This window comes from Babylonia areolata, chromosome 10, assembly GCF_041734735.1.
Source record: "Babylonia areolata isolate BAREFJ2019XMU chromosome 10, ASM4173473v1, whole genome shotgun sequence".
NCBI classification, from domain to species: domain Eukaryota; kingdom Metazoa; phylum Mollusca; class Gastropoda; order Neogastropoda; family Buccinidae; genus Babylonia; species Babylonia areolata.
The window spans coordinates 17,422,110-17,443,198 of NC_134885.1; the positions used below are offsets into that span (position 1 = coordinate 17,422,110).

Consider the following 21,089-nt stretch of genomic DNA (forward strand, 5'->3'; position numbering starts at 1 on the left):
CAAAGATTGTGTAGAGAGGGGGTTGCCATGATTCCACTGACTGTTCAATAATAATCCACAAAGTGGCGATGTGATCAGTGCATGACTTGTCTTGGTGGAAGCCTGTGTGCTCTTGCCGCAGTATTTCATCTAGGGTGTTTTTCAATCTATCCAGCATAATTCTGGTTAGGATCTTGCTTGTGACTGATAACAGCATGATACCGCACCAGTTGTTACAAGATGAGAGGTCCCTTTTTTTCAGCAGTTTGACCAGATAGCCCTTTTTCCACTCTTCTGGCACTTCCTCTTGCTCCCATACTTTCTGAAGCAATGGGTGAAGTATCTCTGTGCATGTTGGTATGTTTGCTTTTATCACTTCTGGTGGTATGCCTGCTGCTTTCCCATTTTTCAAGGACTTGATGGCTCTGGATATTTCTGCCTTGGAGGGTGGGCTCATATCCATATTCAAAAGGTGGTCACCTGGTGGTATGTCAGAATGTCTGGGGGTGTGGTTGGAGGTGTTTTATCTAACAGTTCCTGAAAGTGCTGTGGCCATCTTGTTCTCTGACCAGCCTCATTGGTGATGGTTCTGCCCTCTTTGTCTTTCATTAGCTTAGCTGTGATGCTGTTCTTTCCTGAGAGTGTCCTTGTGATTTCATACAATCTCTTCAGGTCCCTTTTCTCAGCTGCTGTCTCTGCTTCTTCTGTTCAACCCTCTCTTGTCCACTCTGGCACTCTTCTTTACCTGCCAGTTTGTCTCCCTGTACTGGGCCTGCAGATTGGTCTTTCATTGTTCATTCTGACAGTGGTTCATTTTGTTTTCAGTCTTTCCTGATCTTTGTTGATCAGAAGCCAGGTGTCAGGTGCTGGCCACTCCTTGTGCTGCCTTGTTCTCCTTCCCAAGACTTCTGTGCATGTTTCTGCCTATGGGTTCTGAATTGATGTCCAGTGTTCCCCAACAGTTTCCCCTGCTGGGGCCTCAAATCGGTTCTTCAGCTCGCACTGGTACACTTCAGTTTCTGCTTTTGCTCTTTAGCCTGTGCATGTTGTACTTGCAGGAAGATCTCTCTGTTGGATCATGGAAGGCCTTCAGCTTGACCTTTAAGGTTGCCTCAACCAGGTGGTGGTCTGAAGCTGCATCGGCACCTTGTCTCACTCTCACATCCAGCAGGCTTCTTCTCCATTTGTGACCGAAGGTGACATGGTCTATCTGGGTTTCCCATCCTTCCTTCTGGAGAAACCCAGGTGTTGTTATAAATTTCCCTGTGGGGATAGATGGTACCTCCAATGACCAGAACACTAAAAGTGCAGAAATCTGCAAACAGTTCCCCATTTTCATTTCTGGTGCCAGTGCCCTGTAACCCCATGATGAACTCTCTGCCACTGTTGTCTGTGCGAACTTTTGCATTCAGATCTCCCATGAGGATTTTTAGGTCTCTTCTGGGTGCTTTGTCCACAGTTGCTTGGAGGGTGTTATAAAAGTCCTTCTCTTTTCCTTCAGCTGTGTTGGTTGGTGCATAGCATTGGATGATGAAAGTTATCCTGCCTTTGGAGTTGAATCTTGCGGATGAAATCCTTGGAGATACGGGTTCCCACTCCAAGAGTGCCCCTCTTGCCTCCGGTGTCATAAGCAGCACTATTCCATGTGTGTGTGCATGGTCTTGGTCTTCATGTCCTGAGTAGATGATGGTGACTCTGCTCGTGAGTCTTTGCTGTCATGAACAATTCCATCTGGTCTCACATAGGCCCAGGATCTTGAGTTTGTATCTTTCCATTTTTCTAGCTACTTGAGCTGCTTTCCACTATCATATAGGGTTCGGATGTTCCCTATTCTGGTATTGATCCTGGTCGTCAAAAGACTTGTCAGTGGACTGGCTTCCTGAAGACTTTCACCAGCTCTCATCTTTGGCACTACTGGAGAGGAGTCCCCTTCAGCCAGGCTGCTTTTTTGACGTTTCTGTTGCAATTTCCGTAACCGTTGTTTTTAAATGGAGTGGGGTTGTTAGCCCCACACCCAACCCTCCTCCATTATCCAAGCTTGGAACTGGCAGATTGCTGTAATAAGTGGCACTGACTGGCGAAATTAGGCAACTTTACACTTCGAAACGTGCTGTTGGAAGGAAAGAGACTGGTCTAAGATTACGCCAAGACTGCGAACAGAAGGAGAAAGTGAAACAGGTGTCCTATTGATCAGAACAGTCAGGAAAGAATGGATTTTAAGCCCACAATTTCTCTCACTTTGAGAGAAATTGTGGGACTGCGAGGAATCGTGGTCGTTCCCCTCCCATGTTTTCTCTCAACTGTGAGAAATAAGATATGACAAGAACAACTTTATCATCTCATTAAGAGAAATTACATCAGGAGCAGCAAAACAAACGAAGACAGTTACTCAACATAAAACATTAAACATGACTTAAGTAAAAAGAATCAATAACATATAAGACATTCATATAAAAAGTATTGTAAATATTCACTTTAAAAAAATGTTGTATTTAATCATAATTGTAAACATATTGAAATACAACAAGTTAACATTGCATGTATTATATTGCACATAAATCAAGATAAGATAACAATGATTTTATTATCTCATAAAATGAAATTACATCAGGTGTGGTAGTGCACACAAATGCACATGCCACACACACACACACACACACACACACACACACTGACACACCAAATGATAAAAATGCCTTAACTGAGCAGGAACAGCAAACATACATATCAGTTTTTTTATATTAAAAAAAAAAATCACATATTCGCTTAAAAATGAAATTGATAATCATTACATAGTAATTAGCAAACATACATATTAGTTTTTTATATTAAAAAAAAAATCACATATTCGCTTAAAAATGAAAATGATAATCATTACATAGTAATTATCAGTATAAGTATATCAAAAGACACGAAATTGCACAATTCCTATTGCACAATGTGTGAGAAATCGTGGGAAGTCCCCCTTATTTTAATAAAAGATATTTCCTTTGTTATCAGAGTTGGGTTCTTGTCTTTTCCCTATGCAAATCTAAGAAAAAAATCTGAGAGAGGAAAAGAAAAGAAAGAGTGGGGCAACGACAATGACGATAATGATAAAGACAGTGGCGTAATTGAAGACCTCAACAGTAATGATACTGAAACACATCTATTCATTGTATTTCACATAAGATGGATCACTGCAGTGCATTGACCTCAAATTCAAAATTGGAATCAATAGCAAACAACGAAATTAAGGCAGTGTACTTAACTAAATCAATAGCAAACAACAAAATTAAGGCAGTGTACATAACTAAAACAGAAATATGATATAATATGACATGGTATGATGTAGTATATGTGATATGATGTAGTATAATGCAATAGAATATAACATAACACGATATAATGTAATGTTATATTGACAATGTAATATAATGTAATAATACAATATGACATTATATAATGTAGCCAAGCGCTCAGCTGACAACAGATGACCGTGACTCAATTCACAGCACAAGTTTAAAGCTGAGCTATAGCAGACACCTTTTTCGCAACTAACCGCCCGTCTCCAACGGCTCGCACAGAATGTGTGACACCATCCCTGATTTGAATGAAAAACCCATTCTAAACCTATTCTCTAAACAACTATTAAATCAAGTCTCTGTATCGTTCGCTGCAATATTATATTTGCTGTGCTTACACACACACTTTAATCAGTTAGAAGCATACTTGATTTCAGTTTAATCATTCGTCAGTGTAAAGATTTCAAGACAACCACTCCACAGCTAGTGTCGCTGTACACCACTGGGTGAGCTGAAACTTGTGTTTCTGCCACACCGTATTTAATTAAATATCTCTTTCATCGGATCAGTAAACTACAAGTATTATATACTGGCAGAATCGTCACAATTCCATCTTTAAATCTATTCCATTTGTGTTTGCCTACGTTAAACTGATTTAACGCAGTTCGTAATTTTCAGCAACAAGCTTGCTAAAACTGACCCTTTTCAGTTGGCTTAAATTAAGATTATAAATTCATCTTAAGTAATCAACACTTCATTTTATACTCATTATATAATAGGTGTTGGGCTGTTTCTTTTGCTACCAATCTAACGTAAATCAGTTCAGGAGTCATTTCGAAATCTATCACTGAACACCTTGTAACAAACACAATGCTAATCAAATTTAGGTGGATTTGAGCTGATCTGCTTCGCAACGCAGGCATCACTGCAGTTTACTTAACTTGCATAAATAGCCACAGCAGGCGATGACTGGTCACTTTCACTGGCTAGAACCTGTGCTCTCTCTCTCTCTCTCTCTCTCTTGCTGTGTCGTACACAGAGTGTGTGTTGTGTGCGTTGCCCCAGAGGCCAACATCTCGCTACATATTGCTTGCACTGTTTTCTCTTAGTCTTCTCATCTTCTTTATTCTTTTTCTTCTTTACTTACTTAACTATTGTAAATAAAACAATAGAAAAACCCTTTTGTGACTGGCCTGCTATATGTCCCTGGGCCAGTGCGTGCATCTTTTTTATCCTTTAATACAGTAAATCGTCAGTAATTCTTTGGTACCGTCCCCTTTATATAAATATACCACTTGGGTATACGGCGTCACCGACAGGATTTTGATCCTTCAAAATATCCTTACAACAGGATACTGATCCACAATATAGATCCAAAATTATTCTTTTAATGTTTCAATTCTTTTATCCAAATTAAATTCATTCTTAAATCACAGCCCTTTACCACCAAGTGTACTTTGTTACAATAATATAATATAATACAATATAATATTATATAATATAATAAGTCTTAAACCAAGAGGGATGTTGGAAATAAGATCAAAATGATTCAACTCTTTACATAAAATGATAAATGTGATGTTTCACATGCTTTATCCTCATGTAGGGAGCATGAAAACTGGACCAAATAGTTTTGATGTTTGTTGTAATGTGACCTTTTCTGTCACATTTATTTAGAATGTTCTTCATTTCATGATTGCTTATTTGTTCATCTGTTTGTGTCAGCATCCTTTCGCATGTAAGATTGCACTGAAAATAGATTCTCAGTTCCATAGAATACACTCAGAACATGAAAATATTATTTTAAAAACGAAAGAACAAATCAACCAGCCAAATAAACACACGATAGGAAACACACACACACACACACTCATTCACTCACTCACTCACCCATTCACTCACTCATACATATACACATTTTTTAAACCAGTACTGTGTCTTCACCTTTACAGTCTATTGTTGTCTTCGCTAACGCCACGGTCAGTATCATGATTGTCGTTGTCGCCATCCCCCATTTCTCGTTTCTTTTTCGCTCCCTAATTTTTCCTTTAGATTTGCATTGGGAAAAGGCACGAACCCAACTCCGATGACAAAAGAACTATTTTTCATTAAAATAAGGGGGACTTCCTACGATTTCTCACACACTGTGAGAAATCATTGGAGCGCCCCCCCAACCCCCTCCCCAATTTCTCGTAATTGAGAGAACATGTGGGAGCAAAATTCTTATCATTGTTTAGGTATGGCTTATTGAGAGTCATCCAGTCAGAGTCCTTTAGGTAGGCAATGCACTCCCATGTTTGAGTCACCTGTGCATCAATTTCAGCAATGGAGATAGACTGATAAAGTTGAGTGTCATCAGTAAAGCTCTCATGGGACATCGCATGATGACTGATGACATCTGACTCAAGAGCCACATACAGCATGAAAAGAACAGGACAACCTAGGACGGACCCCTGTGGGACACCATGTCTCTAGACAGATACACTTGAGTATCTACTATTTACACACACTTTCTGTGTACGATACGACAAGTAAGATGTGATCCAAGCTTGTGCAATGGCACGAATACCAAGGGAAGTTTTAAATCTGTTCAAGAGGATAGAGTGGTTGATAGTGTCAAAGGCTGCTGACAAGTCTAAAAGAGTGAGAACAGATATCTTATCATCATCAAATCCAGAAAGCAAATCACGGACTATTCTAAGGGCTGTCTCGCAGCTATGACCATGTCTATAAGCTGACTGGTAAGAATTAAGTAAACGAGACAATACAATCTTTTCTGGCAATTTTGAAAAAAATGACAGATTTGCGACAGGTCGATAATTTTTCAAAGAATTATGATCTAAAGATGGTTTCTTGATGAGTGGACATACAACAGCAGATCTAAAGCTTTCAGGAAAACAACCAGACAATAAGGAAGAATTGATGACTTGAGTAATATGTGACAGTAGAACATCAATACATTCAACCAACAAAGAGGATGGGACAGGGTCAAGCTCACAAGATTTTGGACAAGCGCCCAGACACACTTTCTTCATAAATTCCTCACTAACCAGGTGGAAACAATGCAAGACAGGTTCACTGTACACATGTTACTTTAACAGGTGAAGTGGGAGACACAACCGAGTCAAGTTTCTCATGAATGCAGGTGAAGAAGTCAGAAAATTTTTTAGGGGGTTCCTGCACTGAAAATATTTTAGGGAGAGGAGTGTTTTTCACTTTTCCTTGTACTAAGTAGTAGGTTGTTCGTAGCATTGAATATCTGTTTGGCTGTGGTGCATGCAAGGATTTTTAGAAGAGTAGAACTTAGACTTTGCACTGTCAGCAAGGTTTGTTACACTTTTAGCACGTGAGGTTTTGATGCGTGCATGTGTGTATGTGTGTGTGTGTGTGTTGTGTGTGTGCTTGTGTGTGTGTGCGCGCGAGCCCGCGTGCTCGTGTGTGTTTATGTGTGACATACTGATGCAATTAATGCTAAAAGTACCGTCTTTTAAGAGGAGTGCTTTCAGTACCTTTGAATGCTGGAAGAAGCATACAAACATGTACAGTTAAAAATAAGCAAAAATTACCAAACTGTGCAAACAAAGCATGATGAGATAACTTGTCAGCACAAAGAAAAAGCTAGACCTAACTGCTTCAGAGCCAACTGGTGTTCTATTCAATTCATGCTGTTTACAGGCCAGCCATCTGTTGAAGTCATCTCATGGCTGAAAGCATGAGCAAATATGTCCCACAAAAAAAGCAAACCACTCTCCATTGCAAACAAAAGAGTAATTCCTTCCATGCCAGAGTTGCTTTTCAACCCTAAATGGTATGATTTAAAACCCCTCTTCCCTCCTTCTCTGAAGTTCTGAAAGTGAAAATCTCCCCAGTTCACTTTTGTCAACAGGTGCTGAACTCAACTGAGTGTTAAGTCAATCATGAGCTGAAGTTACTGTATTCTAAAAGCATCTTTTGCCATATGGGTTTTAATTTATTTCTTGAAAATGAAGTCATACAAGGCAGCTACTTTTGCAACATTAGTAATTCTAACTTAATCCAAGGCAGTTTCTTTTGCTGAACTGGTAGTTCTGATATATCATATAGAAATTTTCGTTCTAACCTTTGGTCAACTCCAGATCCCCAGACTGGTCTGATGGGAAATCAACCACTGCCACAAACACACGTTGACCCATGCGAGCATCTGGTAAGACAAGGGGCTCCACAAAGTTGGCAGGGAAGGAACCCTTGACTCCACAGACTGCTTCCCCCTGCAGCCAGCTGCCATCAGTATTGTCTGTCACCTTGACGATGTCACCAGCCTGAAGTGACAGTTCCCCAGACTGTTGGGCAGCAAAGTCATAGACCGCTTTCACATAATGACCCACAGCACTCATCTGAAAAAAATCATCAAACAAAACCATAGTTAAATTAGTCGTCTCATCTAGAATCATTCACAAAATACAGCTGTAGTAAATGTAGTAACAATATTAATAGTACTTGTCCATAAATATAGACTTCACAATTCATTCTGCCAGGTTGTAATTGTGTTCATAATTAAAATTTTGAAATCAGTCTCAGACCTAGCATACACTGAGGTGCCAAATCAAGTCAAACTGCTGAAAACCAAATATTTACTTAATAATTTATATGAGCATTTATGTCAAAGAAAAATGTAAATTTATCAAATGATTTATGCAAAATATACCAGAAATATAAAATGTCCATTTGGACAAAAGTCACTGTTACACACTAACTTCTCCATTGTCGAAAAATAAAATGACTGTTTATTCTAAGAACGCAGAAATCATCCTGTTTCTGAGGCATCCATATCTGTTGAGAAGGTCGATGTGTACACTTCACAGTCCATTGGCAAAGAAACTATTATTTCTAGCATCCAGGCTGCTGTGAAACCATCAGTTTGCATATAAAAGAGCAAAGAGAACTGATTACTCAAAACAGGTGTCCAAAAGTTCAGAGTTTTGGAAATCTAAGTATATGTTTGTTATCAGTATTATGCAGAGTTCTTTATTTGAAATGGAGGAAGCAATCACCAGTTGTTTGAATATGACAGACAGGCTATGAAAAATATGTGCAGAACTGCATGACGCTGGTTCTCTATATATTCATGAATTTCACCTGAGACATGTTTAAACTTACAACAGCAAGAGAATTGACTGCCTGATAACCAGATGCAGCAGTGATTCCAAAATTGTGGAAGAGAAGCCCAATTATAGAGACATATCTTGAAGCAAAGATTGAGTGCATGGTACCTCAGGATGAAAACAAGTCAGTACTGCACACAAGACACTGGGACTCCAAACCTGCTGAGAGCAACTGAATCATTTTGACAAGATTTTTCAAAGCAAGCATCAGCAAGACCTAATGCCTGCAAGTGTGACTGAAGTGTACTTACAACAAGGGGCGCAAAATGAAATCTATGCATATGCAACCCTTCCACGAAAGGGTCTGCCAGTGCACTTTCCCAGTCTGATGTACACTGTACACTGATGAAGGCTGTACTGCATTTAAGAATGGAAGAATGGCAGAGAACATTTTCTCAGTGTCAGTCCTGATGGATCTGGTCAGATAGAGCTGCAATCTCCAGCTTCATTTGCATTTGAGTTCAACGCCCTTTTCACAAGAAGCATTTCACTCCTCAACTGCACTATAAAATCCCCATCTATTACACTGTTCAGCTCTTTGTTGGCTTTACAATAAGTCTTGTGATACATTGGCATGCATGTGGTGTTGCATTTCTTAACTCAAGTAAAGTCTGTAAAATAAAAAAACATGCCACAGCCGAGGCACAGTTTGTGGCAGGGTTTAATCCCTTCTTGGCTGGTGCTGAGGTCTGGCTTCAGGAAGAACAGGGGCACTGAAAACCAGATCACCTTGCTAACACAAGACATCGAAGATGGCTTCCAACAGAAGATGAGGACTCCTGCTGTCTTTGTTGACCTCAGCAAAGCATTTGACAGGGTCTGGAAGGAGGGCCTTCTCTTCAAGCTGCTCCAGAAGAAAGTATGTGGCAAGGTGTTCTTCTGGATCCAAAGCTACCCGTTCAACTGGACAGCCCGGGTCAAGCTAGAAGCCAGCCTGGTCATTCACTTAAGATCAGGGAATGGTACCTCAGGGCAGATGTTATCTTGCCTACCCTGTTCACCATCTTCATTGACAACATTGCTGACCAGCTGACCACCCACATCCCTCGGGCTCTGTACACAGATGACCTTGCCATTTGGACTGAAGTGGAACAAGTCACCACTACCACCGTCAGGATGCAAGAGGCTCTGAACCACATCTCAGACTGGACAAGAGAGTGGCTGGTCATCATCAACAGGACCAAGATAGAAGCCACCTGCTTCTCCCTCTCACCCAAGAGAGAAAAGTTCACCCTTGGCATTAACGGTCAAGAAATCCCACAGCAAGATACCCCAACCTTCCTAGGAGTGAAGCTGGACAGAAAGCTCACCTGGACCCCTCAAATTAGCTCCATGCACAGCAGAAGCCTCAGGAAAATGGCCCTGATGAAGAAACTGGCGTGAACAAAATGGGGGGCCAACACAAAAATACTAAAAACAATGTGTACCGCAACAGTCAGATCCCACATGGAATATGCTGCCAATGCCTGTTTAACTGCTGCTAAGGCCATTGGCCAACCTCGACAGCCTGACCAAGACACAGAATGCTAGCCTCGGACTCATCACAGGTGGCATGAAAACCATTCCAGTGTCAGCAATGGAGAAAACAGCAGGTCTCCTTTCACTAGAAGAAAGTAGACAAGAAAAACTCCTGAGGCAAAATAAAAAAAACTGAAGAGACCCCCTTCACACCCGCTTCCCCCCAATCTGAAAGCTCCTCAAAGAACCCACTGAAGCGACAGAGCCCAAACCACCTCATCAAGGCTCTTGAGAGGAAACACCACCATCCTCTGTCAGCAACCAACCAGCCAACTGAATCCCTACAAGACTATGAGGACTGGCAGGTAGACACCCCAGCAATCATGCTCAATATCCCTGGTGTCGAGAGCAAGGAGTGCCATATAGCAGCTCAACTGAAGTCGCTGATTCTGGAAGCACTAAGCACCAAATACCCTCCCGATACCTGGGCAAGAGCATACACAGATGGGTCTGCTGAAGAGGCAATGAAGAACAGAGGAAGTGGGGTGTATATTAGATTCCCTGATGACAAAACTATCAGCAAGTCAATGGCTATAGGCACCCTGTCCACCAACTTCCGTGCTGAGGCCTGTGCTCTGCTACTCACAGCCCAAACTTTCAGCCAGGAAGACACACTACCCACCAACACAGTGTTCCTGACTGACTGCAAGGCTATCCTGCAGAGTCTCCAGATGCCAGGAGGAGAGCAGATATTAAGAGACATCAGGCAAGAACTGAATCTCCTCAAACACAGAACTGCTGTGGTGCTGCAGTGGATCCCATCCCACTGTGGCATAGGGGGCAATGAAGAGACAGACCGCCTATCCAAGGCAGGCAGCAAATTAGAGCAGCCAGCCCACCCAGTGTCCTACAGCGAGGCAAAGACGATACTGAGAGACAGATTCAGGAAAGCATGGTGCCAACATCTGGACATCGGGCCAGAAGACGGCATCCACCAGCTGGACAGAGCGGCACAGGTCACAATCTTCAGACTGCCAACAGGACACTGTCAGCTCCTCTCCCATCTCTACCGTCTGAAGATATCACATACTGACCAGTGCCCTTGTGTCACAGGCCAACATACCCCCTCCCAAATCCTGCAGTCTTGCCCCACCTTTGATGCTCTGAGACACCAGGCATGGCCCAGCCTGGTGGAGCTCCAGGAGAAACTGTGGGGAACAGTGGGGTCCCTGCGGCGGCCCGCGGACTTCGCCGTCCTGACCGGACTGAAAATCTAGAGTGGCCAGGGAACATGGAAGAAGAAGAAGAATTTGAGGTTGTGGCAGTCAGGTCAGTGGTAGTTCAGGGGGACTTATCCAATGTACCTGAAGTGGAATTCACTTCCTCAGTGGCACTCACATCCAGGAAGCTGTCCAGTGTTACTGCCAATATGTCCACCTGGATAAAGAACACACTCCATTCCTGTCAGTAGTTGTCAGTATATTTTTCTGGCATTTGAGTCATCTGCCTATTCTAATGATTGTCTGTGCCCTTGTCTTTCAATGGCAAACAAGCAGCACTGAGATTTTTGCATAGTTTCCATCTTACAATAGTGTTTGACGAGTGCACCGCTTATCTGCAAAACATATTCAGATGCGTGCACCATTATGTGTTCTCAGTGTACACTTATTTTTCCATAAAGCTGACTTTGAAATTAAATATTACTATATTACTGGTAAACTTAATGATTGCACCAATCATTGGTCATCACAATCCCCAAGAAGGGCAATCTACAACAGTGCAAAAACTACCGCACTATCAGCCTAATCAGCCACCCCAGCAAGGTCATGCTAAAGGTCCTTCTCAACCGACTGAAGCCGCAAGCAGAAATGATCATCGCCGAAGAGCAGGCCGGCTTCAGAGCAGGGAGAAGCACAACAGAACAAATCTTCAACCTGCGCTTGCTGTGCGAGAAATATCTCCAGCACCAAAGAGACCTCTACCACGTCTTCATTGACTTCAAGAAGGCGTTCGACAGGGTATGGCACGCTGCCTTATGGGCCACCATGCACAAATTCAACATCAGTGAAGACATCATCCAAGCCATACAGAACCTATACGAAAGAGCAACCAGTGCAGTCCTCTTCAATGGTAGCACGGGTAACTGGTTTAGAACCACGGTCGGAGTCAGACAGGGCTGTCTACTCTCTCCCACTCTCTTCAACCTCTTTCTTGAAAGGATCATGACTGACGCCCTGGAAGATCATGTTGGAACTGTCAGCATTGGAGGCAGAGTCATCACCAACCTGCGCTTTGCCGATGACATTGATGGCCTGGCAGGAGAAGAGAAAGAACTCGAAGAACTCGTGCACAAACTTGACAAGACATCATCAGCCTACGGCATGGAGATCAGTGCCGAGAAGACCAAGGTTATGACCAACAACGGCCAAGGCGTAACGTCCAACTTGCACGTAAACGGTGAAAAACTGGAAGAAGTCTCCTCCTTCAAATACTTGGGTGCCATTGTGTCAGACGAGGGTTCGAAACCAGAGGTCCTGTCCAGAATCGCGCAGACTACTGCCGCACTGAGTCGATTGAAGACTATATGGAAGGACAAAAAGATCTCCCTCTCGTCCAAAATCAGACTAATGCGCTCCCTCATCTTCTCAATATTTCTATACGCTTGCGAATCCTGGACCCTCACTGCAGAACTCCAGAGAAGAATCCAGGCCCTGGAAATGAGATGCTTCCGCAAGATCCTGAACATTACATACAAAGACCACATCACAAATGAGGAAGTGAAAAGAAGAGTCCAAAACGCCATTGGCCCATTCAAAGACCTGCTAACCACAGTGAAGGAACGCAAGCTCCGCTGGTATGGACACGTCACACGATCAGACGGCCTAGCCAAGACCATCCTGCAGGGTACCGTACAAGGAAGGAGGAAGAGAGGCAGACAGAGAAAGCGGTGGGAGGACAACATCAAAGAGTGGACGGGCCTGCCATTTGCCACAACTCAAAGGGCCGCTGAGGACCGAGGCAGGTGGCGCGAGCTGACCAGGCAGTCATCCATGGTGCCCCAACGACCCACCCACGGGTCAAGGGATAGATGAGATGAGAGAATGATTGCACAGGCAGGTAAATCTGAAATCAGCACAAAGCAGCAGAATAGATAAAAGAATATGGGCCCTACAAGGTCATGGTTTTGATACATTAATTTATTCTGCATAGCGCAGATAAAAATGTTGCATTTTGGGTAGCTCTTGGGAATTTGTACAGTAAACAATGCTGTGAAAATGGAATACAGCCATCACTGCATCTCATTAAGGAGTCTATCATGCACTAACCACATAAAAATCAAGAACATCCAACAAACCGTTTATCTGTAGTATTAGTTTTTCTGGTAGAGACAATTGCAAACACAGTGTTCTAGTTTTGTGCGCAGTTTCATTAATTTATCCAGACTGCACAAAACGCAGACAAAAAAAAACCTGCTGTTCACCTTTACACAGAATGGAATAGCCCTATAGACTATCAAAACTTGATTGGTTCTGATGATAGGTTCAGCACGCCTGATCCGTGCTATAAAAAAACAACTGAATAATAAATCAAATTTTCTTTTTTTTTAAGTTCCTTTCTATTAACATGTTATCATGAGGGGATGACCCCAGTTAAAATGGTGTATACCAGTTTTGTTTTGTTTTAAAAGTAAGAATAAATTAATCATAAACTCAATTCTGTATTTCAATTTCTTATTTTGTGAGAAAGACAAATTATTGACCGGACACACACTGTCAAATCACTCCATAAATACACATCCCATACAGCAAAAACTCACATCATGCTTTCATATGTAAAACATACACCTTGAGTCATGTATTCCAACACTCAGTCAAACACATTACACTACTTACAAACAAAAAGGAGTGGTTACAAAAAATATGTGCCCAATGTGGAGCATGTCAACAAGGTTGAGTCACTGAGTTATTAACAATTACACATAATAAAACAGTGCATCATGATGTCCCAGTCAAATAACAATTTTGGTTTTGGAAACCTTTTTGCCACTGGTGAACAAGCTATGTCTGCCAATGGAGGAGACATTCCTGTGGCTATCACAGAAGAAATCCTGCATTTGTGCCAGCAGACTGCTTGACTGGAGCAGCAACAGAAGCAGCAGCAGCAACTGGTGATATAGCTGTTTTGCATCCACCCCTTTAGACTTAAAACCTTCACTGGAATAATATATATATTTCATTATTATTATCATTATATGTTATTATCATCATCATCATATCATTATTTATTCTATTATGTTGTAACGTCTCACTTTTATGAGTGATTGACTACCCTTGTTTTGTTTAGATGGTTGTTACTTCCCTTGTTTTGTTTACATGGTTACTACCTCCATTCTGATCAACGGCATCACCCAAAATCACATTAAAAAGTTGTGGGACCTATCCAAGGGTTTCCCGAGTTTTTATTCATGCAGTAACCAATTGTTGTATTCCACATTGGTGATCCCAACACAGAACAATGCTAGAAATGGCACAAGAATCTTCTGAAGCGAGAATTCTAACAAACTTAGTAACTCAAATACAGGCTCTTCTTGTCAACCCGCTAATGAAGTCAGTGCAGTGTCTGTGAAGCTTCCAGAATTCTGGATAAAATCTCCATAAGTGTGGTTCGTGAGGGTTGAAGCCCAGTTTGGCACCAAAGGTATCACTCAAGACCAGAAGCCCAGTTTGGCACCAAAGGTATCACTCAAGACCAAACAAAATATGACTATGTTGTCAGTGCAATCGACATCAACACTGCAGATGAAGTGCAATCCATTTTCATTAATCCACCAGCCATGAACAAATATCACACTTTAAAAAGTGCTCTCATCAAGACATTTGGAAATCCCTGGCCCAGAAAGATTGAATTACCCAATCTTAATGGACTGGGTAACAAACGACCTACCGCCCTTATGCGCAAGATCAATGCACTCAATGATGACCCACAGACACTGAAGAGTGCACTGTTCCCATCAAACCTTCCTGCAGACATTTGAGGCATCCTCGCTAGACATAACATTGCTGACAGAGAAGAGCTTGCCGAAGCTGCAAACCGTATCTGAGAAACACATACTGCAGGTTTCCAGCAGATTTCAATGGTTCCATCTGACACACATGGTGGGACCATGAGCCAATGTGGAAGCTGTATTTACTGCTAAAAGATTTCAGCGAAACCCCCACTCATCTCAACAGTGCAATTCAAATCCAGCTTTCCCATCAACAGCACAGTCCTCTGTGTGTTTCTACCATCTGAGATTTGGACCAGATGCCCGTCACTGCCAGCCCAGTTGAAAGTTTGCATATCTTCAGAAGAATAAACAAGACATCATCGACAGGAAACGGCAAAGCTGGTCACTAAACGTGGTAGCGGCCAGCATTTCAAACTCAAACATGTTCTCTGTTTTAGATCGCTGCACTGGCCAATCCTTCTTGATTGACACTGGTACTGACATGTCAGTGTATCCTGCTTCTACACAGGATCGCAAGACTAACCCACCCTCTGCATCCCTTTCTGCCGCCAATGGAACTTCCATCAAAACCTGGGGCAAACACATCACTTTGGAAATCAGTTCCAAAAAACTCAATTTCTATGAATTCTACCTTGCTGATGTAACCTGTCCCATTCTTGGTGCTGATTTTTTCATCACTCACTCACTCATCATTGATCTCAAGGGCAAATGTCTCCTGTCCCTGGACAATGTTTCTACTTTTCTCAAAAGCACAGATGCACCTTTGCATGTGGCGGGCCTTTCATTTCTTCCACAGAACACATACTCTGATCTTCTTCAGCAGTTTCCAGAGTTACTCACACCACATTTTGACTCCACCATCAACAAACGTGGTGTTGAGCATCACATCAATTCATCACACATAGCCCACCAGTTCATGCTCTTGCCTGACGCTTAAACCCAGAAAAACTTACAGCTGCCAAAGCTGAATTCCTGAAAATGGAAGAGATGGGTATTATCCGTCGGTCCAACTCACCTTGGTCTTCACCCCTACATGTGGTTCCCAAGTCAAATGGCCAGTGGCGACCCTGTGGTGACTACAGACACCTCAACGCTGCTACCAATGATGATCGATATCCCTTGCCTCACATTCAGGATTTCAACAATCATCTGGCTGGATGCACCATCTTCTCCAAGACTGATCTGGACAGGGGCTAACATCAGATACCTATGGCACCATCGTCTAATGCAAAGACTACCATCATCACACCCTTCAGCATCTAGGAGTTTCTTCATGTGCCTTTCGGCCTCAAGAACGTAGCCCAGGCTTTCCAACGTCTCATGGATGGCATTCTATGGGACATTCCTTTCACCTTTGTCTAATTGATGACATCCTTGTAGCCAATCACTCACATGAAGAACATCTTGAGCACCTGCAACAACTTTTCCAACTCCTTTCAGCCAATGGACTGGTCGTCAACAAAGGCAAGTGTGTCTTTGGTGCAAGTGAGCTGAATTTCCTAGGGCATCGTGTCACTGCTCAAGGAATACGTCTACTCCCTGACCGTATAGCTGCCCTCCATGACTATGCTGCACCTGCTGACCGCACCAGCCTTCAACGGTTTCTGGGGATGATAAATTACTATCACTGTTTCATCACACATGTTGCTGACACCCTGGCTCCACTTCATACCCAAGCAAGCGGTAAAGGACAAACCACTGAGTGGCCTACAGAATGCCATACTGCATTTGAAAAAACCAAGCAAGCACTCAACGAGGCGGTACTGCTACATTACCCTCAAACAGACGCGCCAACAAGTCTCACAGTGGATGCATCCAACTCTGCTGTAGGTGCTCAACTTGAACAATGACAAGGCCAGTCCTGGGTACCTCTTGCTTTCTTCTCCAGGAAACTTTCTGAAACAAAAAAGAAGTATCGTGCCTTTGATCGTGAACTTCTTGCAGCCTACACTACCATCAAACATTTCAGGCATTTTTTGGAGGGACGAACTTTCATGCTGTACACGGATCACAAACCCTTGATGTCAGCTATCAAGAGTCAAACCGACTGCTCCCCTCGGCAGACAAAACATCTTTCCTACATTGCTGAGTTCACCATTGACATCCAGTATATCCAGGGCAAGTTCAATGTTGTAGCTGACGCCCTTTCACGTTTCAGTGCCAACTCCATTTCAGAACACTACATCTCCTCTGTGGGTGACTTCAATCACCTTGCTCAAGATCAAGGTCAGTCTGGCAAGATGGAAGCCCATTGCAAGGCTACCACTGGTCTCCAGCTACAAGATGTTCAGCTTGGGACTTTAATAACCCTGCTCTGTGATACATCTACTGGTGTCCAGAGGCCGGTGCTACCAAATTCCTGGACTCGCGCAGTCTTTGACCACATTCATGGACTCTCACATGCAGGTGCATGTCCCACTCAATGAGCCATCAACCAATGTTTTGTGTGGCACGGTATGAAACGTGATATACACAAGTGGTGCAAAGAATGTCATGCCTGCCAAACCTCTAAAATTAATGGACACACAAGAGCACTACTAGCAGAACGTCTTCTACCAAATACCCAATTCTGCAGTGTGCATGTGGACTTTGTTGGGCCTCTGCCAGCCAGCCAGGGCATCACCTATCTCTTCACCTTCATTGACCGTTTAACCAGAGGGCCAGACGCCATTCCTCTACCAGATGCTCATGCTTTTCTACCTGTGCTACAGGTCTCATCCATCACTGGATTGCCAGGTTTGGGGCTCCAGAAGACATTATCTCAGACCGCAGCAGACAGTTCACTTCAACTCTTTGGGCAGAGTTTAACAACTTAAACAAGCTTTTGAGCATTGAGACACACACAACCACAGCCTGTCACCCCTACGTGAATGGCATGGTTGAGCGCTTCCACCGTCAGCTCAAGGCAGCACTCAAACCACGCATGTGTACATTTGTTATGCTGAGTGAATGTGTTATTGTAAAACTGAAACACTATTCTCATCAGTGAGCTATGCTATAGATTTATGTGTTTTAGGGGTAGTCTTATTGTTTTCTTCTTATTTTTTCTTCTTCCATTTTTGTCATTCTAACTAGCACATCCCCCCGTTATAACATGTTAAAATGATGTGCACCAGTTTTGTTTTGTCTTAAAAGTAGGAATTAATTTAATCATATACTCTTTTCTGTTTTTTATTTCTTATTTTGAGGGTTAGCCAAATTGTTGATGGGACCCACGCTGTGAAATCACTCCATAAATAGGGTAGGTATGGGTAACTGCTAACAGCATCTGATTGCGAACGATTGGTATACCGCCCCACTTCGAAGCGTTCTTAACAGCTGTATTTCACAATTTAACGTCTGCTTCGACTTTTTTCTCATACTTTGATGAATATCCATTGCCAACAAATAGTCAAACGTTTATCAGCTATTTCTGACTGTTTCTGCAGTCTTTCTTCACTGCTGCTGACCAAAGTAACAAATGTGCTCCTGAAATCCTAAAATCAGTAGAAGCAAGTTGTAGTACTTTATCTTTGACACAGTTTAAAATAGTTGATTTGATCGGATATGTTGAATGTGCAGTGCAAGTGTTGGGAGAATTTAAGAAAACATGCATATTGCCGTAGGTAGCGGCAGCCCCCATGGCCGATGCCGGGAAACCTATGAACGCCTAAAAAATTTACTAATTTTAAGTGCATTTTCTCAAATCTGATTTCATTTTGTGAAAAACTATCCAACTGAAATAATTATTTATCATCTATATTTTTAATTTTTATTGTGTTTGCTTTATGCAATGCGTGAATGAGTTCGCGGATGGAAGAAAAAGAAGTGTACTGTAACGCGAAATAGCGATCCTTGTTCAATGGCGGCCGGCGTCTTTCTGAGCGCAACACAGTTAGTTTCAACCACATAGGCCTAGTGGAAAAAATCGCATCCGTTGTTTTCCATTCATTGGTTACTGTTCGAAAAACTGGGAGCCGTGAAAGGCGAAAGTTCAAGGAGAACTTTCGTGTTTTTTGTTTGTTGTTTTTTGTTGTTTTTGCAAGCCTTGGGCGAAGTAGGGTACTTAGATCTGAGCGCAAAGTTACGGGAATTTTTCGGCTATCTTTCAACGCCTCGCGCAGTTCGAAAAAGAAATCTGACCCTACGTGATACTGTATGAGCGGTAAAGAGCATTTTCTGCTGATTTCAATGGTATCCGAAACTAAGATTTTTGATCCATGAGCAATTTGCTCAAGCGATTCAAGAGCAGGTACCCTTCTTCGTCAGTTGCGTCGGCCCAATCAACATTCGACACAGGAGAGCGGCACTTCATCTAACACAAAAATGGCATTGTTTCTCCAGAAAATCTTAAGTTTCATCGGTAAGTTTTATATTATTTTTGAAAACGAATGTCTTTAGCACTTTCATGCACAATATTGAGCTGAAATTCTTTGAATCGGGATTTTGATCGATGTCAGTAACTGAGCAGCTTGGATCTATTTCATCAGTGTTTTCGTAACGTGGCACCGTGTTTCAATCGGAACACGATTTATTTTTTTCTGAGTAAAACACACAAAAACTATTGATACAGAATGAAAAATGGACATGTTAGAACGGAGCCCATGAATTCCAATTACTAATATTTGATTGATTTTTGCTTTAGTAAGCAAAATATTACCTGGGTCTAAAACCGGAAGTGCTCGGGACAGCATTAGTGTCGTCTGCTACAGACTCGGTGAGTGTTAAATAAGTGAGTAAAAAATTGTAATGTGATTTCTTTTTCCATAAAATGAGCATTTCATTCAACATCACACAAAAGTCTTATATTCTAGTTGCATTCTGCTTCGATAACTGTGAAATTTTATATTAATATATTCAGACAGATAGATACTATGCTCTCACATTCCAAAAAGAACAAAAACACCAATTCATACTGACCCCTTGCTCTCCCCCCCCCCCCCCGCCCCCACCTCCCCACCTCCCCCTCTCTCCTCTGCAAACTTCACTTTAATAATTTGCTGAGAGTTGTATAATCATTCCCCTCACTTGTCTCCGAGTGTCTCCCACCAATGGTAAGGAGAGGGGAGGGTGTTGTCAATGGTTGTGGCAAACTTGGCACTGAGCCAAATCACTGACCACTTGCTCCGACTTAGAATCCCTGACTGCTGACAGTGATATAACCCATCACCTCCTCCCTCCAGTCATCCCCTTCCCCATTTCTTTCCTGTCAGTGGAGTAGGTGTGTGTATGAGTGAGAGAGAGCAAGTTTGCATTTACACATGTATGCTTGTGAGTATGTGTATGTATGTCTGAGTATGAAAAAAGTGTAATGTGTAGAGATATATGATTAATTTGAACAGTGCAGTCAACATCCTGTTTCTTGAAAAAATTAACACCAATTTTTAACAAACTAAAATTAGTAAAAAGAAAATCAGTACAATAATACCCATAGCCTAAGCTGCACATCAGGTTCAGTCAAACTATATAACACTATCTGGGATCCAGCAATTAAGAGTGTAATGTGTGCGTGTGTGTGTGTGTTCATGTAACCCATGATATGCTGTGCATCTCGACTGCATGAAACAGGAAACAAAGGGATACTTCATGAAATGATAAAATGCAAAATACCATGCACATATTGTGAATGAAATATTCACTTTGATATATATATATATCCAAGACATGCATTCTCGCATACACACACAAATAAAGGTGAGTACACAAAATATATATATCAAAGAATAAGATACTAAGTATGATGTGCATATTAACAATAAAATATTCAATATTTAGTAATCATATATACCTAAGACATTTAGTAATACATTCATCTCAATCATGAAATGTAGTACCCTGAAGTGGAAATATTTGAGTAAATAATCGCATGCAACAGAGACACATAAGTTGAACAGTACATGTAGATGGCAAAGCTCTTGTCAGCAACTGGAAAGGACAGACCCCCAAAACTTCAGCCTCAGTTGTCAAAGCATAAGTTGTTGCTGCAATTTCAGTTATTGTGTGAAAGGTAAATGCAGCCAAATAGTTCAGTGCAGTGAATTTTGTGTTGCTGTTGAATGAATACTTACCTGTTAGTATGCCATTTTATAATTCTGTTATCACAGTGTTTTCCTCCCACTCAGAACACACCGAAATTGACAAAATCCTAAACATACATTAAACTGAGAGCTCTGTTTTTGGTTGGATGTTTTAAATTGAATATAACATTTGTTCTTTCTTATGAGCTGATCTGTGTATCTA

At 42.0% G+C, this 21,089-nt stretch overlaps 1 protein-coding gene across 4 annotated transcripts in view; it reads right to left on the minus strand.

The window, feature by feature from the left end:
* LOC143286835 (dynamin-binding protein-like) overlaps positions 1–21,089 on the minus strand; it is a 274,661-nt gene that overhangs the window by 245,325 nt on the left and 8,247 nt on the right. For 3 of the 4 annotated variants that reach the window (XM_076594659.1, XM_076594657.1, XM_076594660.1), the window contains exons 2-3: positions 16,646–16,766; positions 7,363–7,636 (exon numbers count right to left, since the gene is read on the minus strand). In XM_076594659.1, the coding sequence (XP_076450774.1) occupies positions 7,363–7,636 (274 nt within the window). In that variant the 5' untranslated portion in view covers positions 16,646–16,766. The remainder of the gene's footprint in view (positions 1–7,362; positions 7,637–16,645; positions 16,767–21,089) is intronic. The other variant, XM_076594658.1, reaches the window with a different exon arrangement.